The sequence below is a fragment of the Danio rerio genome, chromosome 3 (genome assembly GCF_052040795.2).
Source record: "Danio rerio strain M-AB ecotype USA chromosome 3, GRCz13ab, whole genome shotgun sequence".
Classification (NCBI taxonomy): Eukaryota; Metazoa; Chordata; class Actinopteri; order Cypriniformes; family Danionidae; genus Danio; species Danio rerio.
Genome location: NC_141023.1, coordinates 19,036,464 through 19,049,627, shown reverse-complemented (window position 1 = coordinate 19,049,627; position 13,164 = coordinate 19,036,464). Strand labels below are relative to the sequence as shown.

Below are 13,164 nucleotides of genomic sequence, written 5' to 3'. Positions count from 1 at the left end.
GGGGCAGCGCGGAGTGGGTGTGCTGATCCGGGAAGCACGAGGGTCCCGCGGAAGAGCTGGAGGAGAGCGATTCGCTCTGGCTCCGCACCCTGACTCCGGAGAGGGGGCTGGAGGGCTGAGGGAAGGGAGACCGTCCCCCCAGCGCTCGTGAGCCACTGGCGAAGCACGTAGAGTCTGCGAGCCGGAAGGCAGCGCGTCCCGGACTGGCAGAACTCGTGCAGTCACATCCGGGGAAGGGAAAAAGTGCTCTTTTACTGATGTTTTGGTGGCACTGAAAAGTACCGTTGTTATCGGGGCCCCGCCCTCCAGCGGGGAAAGAGCAAGTTTCCTCTTCTCCGGATGGCCTGTCTCAGGGACGCTTCGCGGTCCGTTTACCGGACTTAACGGCGCCCTGGGCAGGAGGGGCTGCCTGCTTTCGAGGTGAACGCCGCGCCCGCTTGGCCGGAGGCGCAGGCGGGGGCGGGGCAGCACTCGTTGGCGGGCGCCCTCGGCGAGGAACAGCGGAGGTGGATGGCTCGGCGGGCGGAGCGGGCTTACGGCCACGCCGATAGATGACATTGCCCATCGCATCCGACTGCTCTTTCACCGCCTTGAATTCCTGGGTGAATTCACCGACGGTGTCGCCGAACAGGCCAGCCTGGGATATGGGCGAGTCAAGAAAGCGAACTTTGTCAACGTCGCGCATATCGGCCAGGTTTAGCCAGAGGTGGCGTTCCTGAACCACAAGTGTTGACATCGTCCTCCCCAGCGCACACGCGGCGGACTTAGTAGTCCGAAGAGCATAGTCGGTCGCGGTGCGCAGCTCATGTAATAAGCTTGGGTTGGACCCGCCCTCGTGCAGCTCGGCCAGCGCCTGCGCTTGGTAGCGCTGGTAGGTGGCCATCGCGTGCAAAGCAGAAGCAGCCTGGCCCGCAGCCTTATAAGCTCTGGCTCCGAGGGAGGCAGACAACCTACAGGCTTTGGACGGGAGGCGGGGCAAACCCCGCCACGTAGAGGCGCCGCGCGGACAAAGATTGACCGCGAAAGCGCGCTCCACTGACGGGATCGCCTCATACCCCCTGGCAGCTCCGCCGTCAAGGGCGGTGAGGGCGGAGGCACTCGCAGCACGGGCAGAGAAAGGTGCCCTCCAGGACTGCGTGAGCCTACTGTGCACTTCCGGGAAGAAGGGGACGAGAGGCTTCGAAGGCTTCGCCTTCTGGTCCTCTACGTAGCACCCATCTAGTCGGTCCGGCCGCGGAGCTGGGGGATAAACCATCTCCAACCCCACGGCCGAAGCAGCCCGGGAAAGCACGGCTAACATGTCCGCTTCAGGATCCGATTTGACAGCGCTCACCTGCCCGGAGGGGGCGAGCGGGTCCGGATCTTCGTCGGACAGTGAAAGCCCACCCTCCGATGCCGCGGAGGACATCTGATCTCCGGTGTCAGCGAGTGTGAGAGCTACCATCTGGTTAGACGGATCACTCTCACCACCCGAAGCTTGGATGGAGCGCCGTGAGGAGCGAGAGGTCCGCGAGCCCGTGGGCGGCGGATTAGCTCCCGCTGAAACCCTCAGATCTGCCCGAGCGCCCGCTGCTTTTTTAGAACAGGAGGCAACTAGGGTGGCTCGCTCTCTAGTGAAAGTTAGCCGCGATCTTAGCTGTGCAACGGTCATGGCATCGCAATGACGACATGAACCGCCCGCGAGCACCGCATTAACATGCTGGACCTCCAAACATGAAATGCAGTGTTCGTGTCCATCATCCGGAGACAGGAAACCCCCGCATCCAGAAACGCACAGTCGGAGCGCCATCCTGAAAAGGACGTGCTGCACGACTGTGTTGCTCTTTTAGGAAAGTTGCAACTATACGCACCGCTCTGGAGGACCGGACCCAAAGAACCGCAGGCAAGGGAGTAACCCAGCTCGACCGTCTGCCACCGCGAAGACCCACTCTGGACCGGGAGACACACTCGTTCGCTCTGAAGTGCTGATCAGCAAGAGGAACCCTCATCGACTCACTCAGAAAGGATCTGAAGCGAAAAGGATGGCGTCTGCTGGCTTCAGGTGTGCTTATATGCTGAGATAATTGCAGATGTCGCACACCTGCGCAAGCTTACGCTGCCAATTAATTTCATTCATTGGCCCGTTCAATACTCTCCAGATAAGCGGCTTCTGATCCGAATCCTCCCATTCATGGCACTGAAGTTCCCCAACCGAAGGGGAACTCAATAAGTCAACTCCAACCGTTTGAAGAAAACCAATATACAAACCATTTGAGTAAAAAAAATGTATGAGTACTGTGAACTTACTCCAATTAAGTTGAAGTAATGAGGTATTTAATTAACTCATTACCTTTAACACTGAGTTCAAAACTCTTTTCAAATGAGTAGAATTAACTTTCAGTCAGTTGTGAGTTAACTACACTCATTTCCTTTGATGAAGTCGACTGTTTTATATATATATATATATATATATATATATATATATATATATATATATATATATATATATATATATTAATTTCAAGATACACAAATGAAACTATCAAAAAAGTCTTTGCAATCATATATAAATATAACATTACTGTACAGTTAAAACATTGCTAAATAACACTGAAATGAACATTGTTATAGTTTTAAATTATTATATGTTGTTGTTTTATTAAATTAGGTTGCATTTTCAGCTGATATTCAGCAGTGTTTAAACTGTGCAGTCTTTTAATTTTTTTAGATAAGATTGCAAAGATTTATTTTTATTTGTTACTAAGACTAATTGTCATTTATAAAGGCGTCACAGTGGTGCAGTGGTTAGTACGATCGCCTCACAGCAAGAAAATTGGTTCGAGCCCCAGCTGGGTCAATTGGCATTTCTGTGTGGAGTTTGCATGTTATACCCATGTTCAGGTGGGTTTCCTCCGGGTGCTGCAATTTCCCTCCACAGTCCAAAGACATGTGTTATAGGTGAATTGAATGAGCTAAACTGCCCGTGTATGAGTGTTTCTCAGTGTTGGATTGTAGCTGGAAGGGCATCTGCTGCGTAAAACATATGTTGGATAAGTTGGCGGTTCATTCCACTGTGGCAACCCCAGATCAATAAAGGGACTAAACCGAAAAGAAAACGAATGAATGAATGAATTTATACGGTGAGGTAGATGATACGATACCTGATCGGTGAGCCGTCTGACAAAAAAGTACTCTTCTGGATCAAATCAGCAGGATGCCTGACTTTAACTGCAGTTCAGCAGTTTCACATTTGAACATGAACGTTTGAACATTTCATTCATGCCATTTATGCATGCTACATATATATTATATATATATTAGGGGTGTAACGATACACAAAAGGCACGGTTCGGTTCGGTTCACGGTTTTGGAGCCACGGTTCGGTTCGGTACGGTTCGGTTTCTGTTTGCTGTGGGGTTAGGGTTGATGTCATGTTAACAGCAATGCTAAGGGACGATTCACTTAATAACAAGAACATCTTAACTTTTTCTTTATTAACTTTGTCATCGCATTTTTAGTACAGTCAGGATACCCGAGTAAACAACTAGAATTAAATAAATACCTCCAATATAGACTAGTCAGAAAAAAACTATTCTCTTTAGTGGAGCCATCTTAACTAAGTAAACTAAAATTAAATAAATAACTGCAGTGTAGACTAGTGAAAGATCTTCTTCAAAAACACCATAATATCCACATTCTCCGATGAGAGGCTTAATCTCTGTGCAGACACAGACGCTCATTTTTGATTATATGGTTTCATTTAGATAGATAGGTTTCTGTTTAAATTAACGAAAAATATACATATAATGTGTTTGTAAAGTGTTTTTTCATGACATATTCACCAGTAAAATACATTGCGGTTGTGTCTGAAACTAATGTTAGGGTTGTAGCCGGCTGTATGTTTGCCTCCCGATCTCTCTCTCTCTCTCTCTCTCCCGCTCCCTCTATGCCTGTAATTTCTGTAGGTCCACCTTTTTGACAGCTGATTGGTCAGGAGACCGATCTATCATCATTTGGCGACGCAGCGCGGGAATGTAAAAAGCATGTCAGGAAGAGCGGGAGAGAGAGCGCTTTTTCCTTTGATCTCGTTTTTCGTGTATTTTTCTGACATGATTATGATTTTCGTTGTTTTTGCTTAACTTTCGTTTGGGTAAAATTATTTTGCATTACTTTTGCCCACTTTAAGAAATTTTGTGAGGTTTGTACATTTTTATTTCAATTGATTTGTATATTATCCGTTCCTTCCCGACAATATAGCTGTATCTCCTCAAGTTCAGTCTTAGTGTAAGGTGGATAGGGAAAATGTCATACGATTTCCATTTTGCAAACACGTAGAAAATGTATTGTTAAAGACATCAGGTAAGAGGTGAAGGTCATCTTTGTTTATTTTATTCAGTATAGGGAAGAATGCGACGCACGGCGCTGAAGACCTTTTTTTTCTTTTCATCAGTTTTAGCGAGGTAAGAGGGGTTATTCATGAGTTAGAAATGTTTTATTATATTTATTTCTTTTGTTTGTCTTCACTATCACCCCCTTGCTCGAGTTTAACTAATTTTTGTTTGATACTTTTGTTTGAATTTGTTACTTTATTATATTATTTTTATTAGTGTAAATATTTCTCTTTTTTGTATATTTGGGCATTATTCTGGTTTTACTTTTGTACATTAAATCACTTTTGTTGGCAGTTCTGCTGCTTACACCCTCACGTTGTGAAATTACCACAATTTTTAAATGTTTTTCCTTACAAGTAAGTTTCGTGAAACAGTTGAGACAGACAGGCGTGCGCTTTGTCTACGACACAAATTCTATTCCTGTACTCAACTGGAAAACCAAAATGTTTCCACACAGATGACTTAAATGTGTCTGGGGGATCTGCAATCTCAGTAAAGCAGCCATCCTGCGTCCAGTAGTAACGAGTGTGATGCTTACTCAAGTCACATGACATGACATGCACTAAAATACTAACTTTAGAATATAATATTTAGAACAAATCCTCATAATTACTAAAACAATTTAATCAAATATGATATTAAAGATGTGTTTAAATTGGTTCAATTAGTTAGAGACAAGTGACGTCAACCTCAACAATGGGCAGCAGGGGGCGTGAGAGTACCGCGGTACGCCACAAGAGTTTCGCGATACGTATCGTGGATGGTGTATCGCGATATTTCGGTTCGGTTTTAATATCGTTACACCCCTAATATATATATATATATATATATATATATATATATATATATATATATATATATATATATATATATATATATATATATATATATATATATATATATACACATATATATATACATATATACATATATATATATACTGAATTAGTATGCTGTTGGTGAAAAAAATTCACTGCTTCAGGAAAAAAAAACATAATGTGGGTGGAGGCAGGAAATTTCTTGATCAAGGCAGGAGTATTTAAGCATTACAGTTGATAATAGAGAGAGAGAGCAGAAGAAAAAAACATTCAGTCAGGGCATACTGCAGTGCTGAAGAATGAAGTTTAACTCAGTCTTCTGTGTGGCTGGAGCCATACTTCTCAACATTGCAGGTAAATTCACCAATAACTTGAATTACTTTCAAAAGTATTTTTAATTACCAATTGTAAGACTGAATGTTTTAGCAACATTAATTGTTTAACTAAAGGTTTTTGCACATTTGTTGTAGGGTTTCTTTACAAAGTGAAATCACTGATCTGAAATAATACAATGTTTTCTGTCACTTTCTAAAACACGAAAGAAAAATCTTTCCGTTTAGGTTCAGTTGCTGTTGTCCAGAATTTCACCTATTATCTAAATGTATGGCAGCAATCCAAAACCATTCAAATGTTATATTCTTGACATTAATTCTAGCTCAGTTCATGCAAATCACATAAATAACATGTATGGAAACACATTTTTAGTAAGCCCTTTACAAATAACGAATTTCTTAATTTTATTTTACCGAAACAGGCTGTCTGGGTCAGTCAGATGGTAAGTTTCTGTATAATCCAAACTCATATTCATTCACATCGAATGTTTGGTTGTGAATGTGTTGTAAACAGATAATAGTCAAATCGTCTTTTCTCTCATCAGTCTGTGGTCGAGCGCCTCTCAACACCAAGATTATTGGTGGACTGAATGCAACACAAGGGTCTTGGCCGTGGCAGGCCAGCATTAACTTAAAGGCAACTGAAGAATTTTATTGCGGTGGGTCTCTAATCAATAAAGGATGGGTTTTGACAACAGCCAAAGTCTTTGCATTGTAAGTATCTGATGGCTAATTTTATAATTATCCTATACTTATAGGACTTTTTCATCAGAAACTTTAATATATTCCAGAATCACATGGTCTGCACAGTTAAAAACAATATATCTATGTTTCCAGAATGCCTGCTTCTGACATTGTGGTCTACTTGGGACGTCAGACTCAAAATGGCTCAAACCCATATGAGATATCCAGGACAGTGACGAAAATCATCAAGCATCCGAATTATAACAGTCTTGACAGCAATTTAGCACTTCTCAAGCTCTCTTCCCCTGTGACTTTCAGTGATTACATTAAGCCGGTCTGTCTGGCTGCTGCTGGTAGTGTGTTTGTCGATGGGACAGCGAGCTGGGTTACTGGATGGGGCTATTTAAATAGGCCCGCTACAGTGGAGGGTGAGTTTTGAATGGTTTTGAAGCAAACTTTTAAAGCAAAATTAAGAAATTTCTATGTGGTTTCCACAAGGGTTGCAACAAATTTTGGCCATCAAAAAGTATCTGCAAAAAAATAGCATTTTCAGTTTTTGACCAAAAAATAAAAAATAAAAAATTTGCTGGAAAAAAAATAAATAAAATAAAAATAAAAAAACCTAAATTGCCGCTTGCAATAATGCTACTGCCATGACAATGACTAAGAGATTGGGAATCTAAATAATGGTTAGGTGCATTCCAATGCAAATTGCCACAGAAACAAACAAGAGTTTTGTTTAGTTAGTTTTTTCTATTTGTAGCTCTAAATTAAGAAGTTATAAATAATACATCCATATTATTCTGTCTTAAGCAATGGAGTGAAACTAAAGAAGCTGAGAACAGATTCAGAGGGTGTGAATCAAATAAATAAATGAGTTCCTTTTATAATTTTCGTTATTTGAGGTACAAGCATTTACAGGTAATTGCAAATTGTATATATATGGTGTATATATAATACAATTTACCTATAGAAATAAATGGAATGCAGGCTACTGTCTCTCATATTCTCAAAATGCATTGCCGTTTGATACAATCTCTCATTCTCTATTAAATGTGGTTATTTTATTGGCTATTTTTTATTTTTTTAATCAGAACAATAAGAAGTTATTGGGGTAAATTTTAAAGAACATTTCATTGTTTAAAGAATAAATCATAATTGCTTGAATTTTTCTGCCAATTGACACAGAATTTTCATTTTGGTGCATCCCTACTTTTGACTGATCTGTGCATCTATTTTATGTGCCAGAAATCATGCTTCCTGATGTACTGCAGGAGGTGGAGGCCCCTATTGTGAACAACTTTGAATGTAATGCTGCCTATGGAGGAATCATAACAAATAAACTTTTATGTGCTGGATACTTAAATGAGGATGGAAAAGCACCATGTGCGGTAAGACATTTTATCAGGCACTTTTTATCCATTGTTTTTCTCCAACAACGTGAGAGACCAGAGGTCTGATTAACAAAATTTGTATAAAAACATTCCCAAAAGTGAAGGTACACACTATAATACAATATTAGTTTATTAATTGATGATGATGGCTCATATGATGAAGTGCTTCAATTAAGTCAATAGTTAAGTTAAATATGTTTACTCAATTGCACATTCACCAGTCAAGTTTTGTTTCCTTTCGTGTGGCATATACAAATTTTCGCCCCCATTTTGTGCTTACCACATTTATAAATAAGACATCCTGAAATGGTATATTTTACTATATTACCAATGCAGATCTTCATCCACATGTCTACCCTAAATAGTAAAACTTGCATATCAAAATCTAGAACTATATGTATTACTTTTTTGCCCTCCACTTATTTTATTTTTACTCATATCATAATAGTAAGATAATGGGAAGAATAACTGAACATGAATTTGAACAGGTTATATTTACACTATTGTACATCCAAAAACTGTAACTTTAAAATTACTTTATATATTTATGACTTTCTAAAAGAACTACTACAATTGTTATAACAATTTCTGTCATGTTTCATGGTGCACCACATCTCACACTCATATCTCTAACAGTGTGATTGTTGAAGTGTAAACTGTGTTTGTCTTTGCAGGGAGACGTTGGAGGTCCACTGGTCATCAAGCAGGGCGCCATCTGGATTCAGTCTGGAGTTGTGGTCAGTGGTTATTGTGGTCTACCTGGCTATCCTACTATATACGTCAGAGTGTCTGAATATGAGGACTGGATCAGCTACTACACAAACAGCAGCCTGCCTGGATTTGTCTCATACCCCCTCATTTTGACTTTCACTGGAGGATCAGTCAACCTCTTCTCATTTCCCCTTGCTCTCGCATTCTCCATCATCCCTCTCTTCATCTCACGCTTCTTTTAAAGATTGAGCCATAATTTGTTGGATGTGGTACTGCAGCGATTATGACAATTTACTATACTCACTCACAGAAAAGGGTGATTTAGGCAGTCCTTTTTCTAATCTTTTCTTTGGTGGAAACTTTTTATATCAATTTAATTTGGGGTCAGTTTATATTAAGCACAAAACTGTGATGTAATGAAGCATTCTTTTGAACGAGAAGCTTTACGCAATGTATTCATTTATAAGTGCAAATCAATTAACATGCACCTGTTGCAATGTAATCCATTTCTGTATTTTTCTCAAACTAATCATTCCCTATGCAAAATAAACAATGAAAATCATTTTTGTGGAAGTTTTTTTCCTATTATTGTATTTAAGTTTGGGTCAGTGTACTTGATCAAACTATAAATGACTAAATAAACCTAATTATTTTAAATGTGGATGGAAAAAAAAGATATTTAAAAGGGTGTTTGCTCAAAGCTGTGCATAAACCACTTTATATCATTATGAAAAACTTAAACATATTCAAGTCTTAAAATGTTTACAGTTTTGCTAAAGCTCTGGTTACTAAAGTAACCCTCGTTCCCCGAGGAGGGGAACGGAAATGCTATCAGTGGATTTATTTATTAATCCACAAATGGGAATTTCGTTTCAGAAAGCCAATCGTCTGAAAGAGTAAATAACAGGCCAATGAAATGCCAAATGAACTGGCAGCGTAAGCTTGCGCACCTGAAACTTATTGCCAGTTAGCTCCGCATATAAGCACAGGGAAGCAAGGAAACGCCATCCTTTTAAGCTGAAGAGACTGACACTTACAGCTAAGGAACAATCATTATGGCGATGCTATATAGCATTTCCGTTCCCCTCCTCGGGGAATGAGGGTTACTTTAGTAACCAGAGCGTTCCACTTCGAATGGGGAACTTCAATGCTATCAGTGGATTTATTTATTAATCCACAAATGGGAAAATGTCTGGAAAACACCATAACGACTGCACCTTACCTTCGCCTCTGATGAGAAGATAACCAGGCATAGCGTGAGCACTCCTGCATCAAAGAGGCGCAGTCTTCCAACGTGTCCCTGGCCCTTACTTATCCCACTCAAAAAAGTTTTACGGATTTAGATATACATTTTTGGTAGTTGCAATCGTCTAGATAATTCTAGGAAAATACGACAGTACGTATGGAAAGCATGCAGTCCCGATCGGGAGGACGCTGCGGAGGCCACCTGCTACCCAATGGTATGATATGATAGCAAAATATATGGACTAGCCCTGAGAAGGGGGAGTACGCATATAATAAGATGGTTAGCAGAGAGGGAAGACACAGGTCCGCGCGTGAGGGGGGACTGCACCGTGGCTGAATGACAGAGTCCAGCTCCAACCCGAGAAAAGAGATCCTGTGCACGGGGGCGAGTTTGCTCTTTTCTCGGTTGACCTGAAGACCCAACAGGTGGACGTGCCAGAGCACCTTGTCTCTGTGCATAATCAATTGCTCTCGAGAGTGGGCTAAAATCAGCCAGTCGTCAAGATAATTGAGTATGCGGAGAAGGGGACGAGAGGCTTCAAACGCTTCGCCCTATGGTCCTCTATACATAGCACCCATCTAGTCAGTCCAGCCGCGGAGCTGGGCGATAAACCATCTCCAACCCCTCGGCCAAAGCAGCCCCGGAAAGCACGGCTAACATGTCCGTTTCAGGATCCGTCTTGAAAGCACTCACCTCCCCGGAGGAGGCGAGCGGGTCTGGATCATCATCGGACAATGAAAGCCCACCCTCCGATGCCGCTGTGGACGTCTTGTCTCCGGTGTCATCGAGCGTAAGGGCTACCATCTGTTAGACGGATCGCTTCCTCCGCCCGAAGCTTGGATGGAGCGCTTGGAGGAGCGGGAGGTCAGCGGGCCCGGAGGCGGCGGATTATCTCTCGCTGAGACCCTCAGATCTGCCTGTGTGCCCACTGCAGTGCAGGGGACAACTGGGGTGGTTCGCCCCTTTACAAGAGCTAGCCGCGATCTTAATTGCGCAACAGACATGGCATCGCAATGACGACATGAACTGCCCGCAAGCATCGCATTAACATGTTGGACCCCCAGACATGCAACGCACTGATCGTGCCCATCATCCGGAGACAGGAAACCACCGCATCCAGAAACGCACAGTCAGAGCGCCATCCTGAAAAGGACATGCTGCACGACTGTGTTGCTCTTTTAGGAAATTTGCAACTCTACGCACCCCTCCGGAGGACCGGACCCAAAGAACGGCAGGCAAGTGAGAATCCCAGCTCGACCGTCTGCCGCCGCATGTACCCACTCTGGACCGGGAGACCACTCTCGTTCGCTCGGAATAGCTGGATTACAGCAGAAGGAACCCTCATCGACTCTCTCAGAAGGCTGTAAAAGTCTCTGAAGCGAAAAGGATGGCGTTTGCTTGCTTCCCTATGCTTTTATGCGGAGCTAATTGGCAATAAGTTCCAGGTGCGCAAGCTTACGCTGCCAACTCATTTGGCATTTCATTGGCCCGTTATAAACTCTTTCAGACGATTGGCTTTCTGAAAAGAAATCCCCATTTGTGGATTAATAAATAAATCCACTGAAAGCCAGTGGCGGTTCTAAGGGGGGGCCAGGGGGGTCGGTGCCCCCGTGTCAACAAGCTTGGCCCCCCCTCTGGCCCCTTAAATGTGGACGCGTATTTTTGTGTCTAAACGCCACGGAGAAGCAAGATCAGCCGTCGGTGGTGCACGCTCTCAGTGTCGTGCACACTCACTCTGTCTGCTTTCACGCACTTTCGCTTTGTCAGTTACAGTGCTGCGCGCATCAGTTTCTCGCATTCATCAGAAGTTAACCCCAAAATTGACACAGGTAATAAGATTCAACTTCATTCATGTTCATGTTGTGAAACACTATCAAAATGTCCACTGTTGATGATATTAGACTACTGTTTTCAATAGCGATTATACCAAATTTAATAGAGGAAGTCCTCGGCTATGCATGAGGTTATTATTAATCAGAGATTAAGTGTAAGTTACATAGCTTGACGTTAGGAAATGCAGTCTTGAACTTACAAACAGCAAGCCGGAGAACAGATGAAACAGTGATATAAAGCATAAAGCACGAATCTTTAACACATGATTTATTTATAACACATTTTTAAACATGATGGTTCAACTTACTAATTTCTAATAACTACTTTTTTATTTTTCCCATGGTGACAGTCCGTGCGTAACATTTTGCTAGTTATTCTGCAAGATAGTTGTATTCAGATTAAAGTATCTTTAATCTATAGTCTTTGATTCAGATTAAAGTGTAATTTAAAGACTTCACTAGGCTATGTTAACTAAAGTTGGAATAATTAGTCAAGTTATTATTTAACTGGTTTGCTGTATAGACAATCAAAAAATACACAGTAAATATTTCTTAAAAGGAGGCTAATAACACGAACTTAAATGAAAAAAATATATATATAAAAATGCTTTTATTCAAGAAATAAACAAAGAAAAAAAGACTAATTATGACTCCAGAAGAATGATTTGTGTTTTATAGAAAATACTGTAAAAATGTCCTTGGTTTGATTTAGATCACTAGAAAAACATTACTGTATTTTCAACTGCATCTGTTACAGTTTACAGATGTAAAAATGTGTCTTGATGTACTTGAATGTTAGAAATGTGTTATCCAACAATACCAAGTTACTTGTCAAATAAATGAACATGGAAGATTATTTTGAGTTTAAGTTATTTAATTAGCTTATTTATGTTAGGGCAGCATTAAGACAGGGCACCATGGTGGGTAGCACAATCGCCTGACAGCAAGAAGGTTGCTGGTTCGAGCCCCTGCTGGGTCAGTTGGCATTTCTGAGTGGAGTTTGCATGTTGTCCCCGTGTTGGCGTGGGTTCAGTTTCCCCCACCAGTCCAAAAACATGTGGTATAGGTGAATTGGGTAAGCTAAATTGTCTGTGGTGTATGGGTGTTACCCAGTGATGGGTTGCAGCTGAAAGGGCATCTGCTGCCTAAAACATGCTGGATAAGTTGGTGGTTCATTCTGCTGTGGCAGCCTCAGAATAATAAAGGGACTAAGCCGAAAAGAAAATGAATGAATGAAAGTTCATGAAGACTGCAGAGTGATGCATAAAATAATGACTTTAAATAATTAAGTTTGTGATGTATGTACAAGTGTACCCCCTAAAAGTACAAGTGGCCCCTGCCTGGCCCCCCCAGTTACTCTGGTCTACAACTGCCACTGTTGATAGCATTGAAGTTCCCCATCCGAAGGGGAACATTCATTCTGCCATACAGTACATCATGCGTTGTGGGAGTGAACATATGGTAGTAAAGCATGGTCCCATAGCCTATTCACTATATGTGGTCTACTAAAACCGACTGGCTGTTTATAACAATAAGAGATGTAAACATTTTGAAGAGATCCCAAACATAACACATAAATCAAACAGTTTTCAAAGGGGAAACGGTCTGTTTTACTGTGGTGACATGGAAAAGTTCGCAAAACATTCAGTTGAACATTATTATCTACAGGTCTCTTTATTCACTTATATTTTGCATTGTGTTAATGTTTTTTTTACTGCCCTGTTTCCTTGCACACTACAATTTCTCATGGCATCAGGTTTATATTTAGCATCTGGGT

The 13,164-nt window shown here is 41.8% G+C and overlaps 1 protein-coding gene and 1 long non-coding RNA gene across 2 annotated transcripts in view; one reads left to right on the top strand and one right to left on the bottom strand.

The window, feature by feature from the left end:
- Positions 1-13,164, bottom strand: part of LOC141381173 (uncharacterized) — a 70,085-nt gene that overhangs the window by 40,207 nt on the left and 16,714 nt on the right. The window lies entirely within an intron of this gene.
- zgc:163079 lies at positions 5,417-8,873 on the top strand. The gene is made up of 6 exons (NM_001083582.2): positions 5,417-5,542; positions 5,943-5,963; positions 6,066-6,234; positions 6,358-6,632; positions 7,453-7,595; positions 8,273-8,873. Exons 1-6 carry the CDS (start codon positions 5,488-5,490, stop codon positions 8,549-8,551), a joined length of 942 nt encoding a protein of 313 aa, NP_001077051.2. The 5' UTR covers positions 5,417-5,487; the 3' UTR covers positions 8,552-8,873.

Coding starts and splice junctions, on each gene's coding strand:
- zgc:163079 (NM_001083582.2), top strand. CDS start 5,488: ATGAAGTTTAACTCAGTCTTCTGTGTGGCTGGAGCCATACTTCTCAAC. Junction 5,543..5,942: donor CATACTTCTCAACATTGCAG/GTAAATTCACCA, acceptor TTACCGAAACAG/GCTGTCTGGGTCAGTCAGAT. Junction 6,235..6,357: donor ACAGCCAAAGTCTTTGCATT/GTAAGTATCTGA, acceptor CTATGTTTCCAG/AATGCCTGCTTCTGACATTG.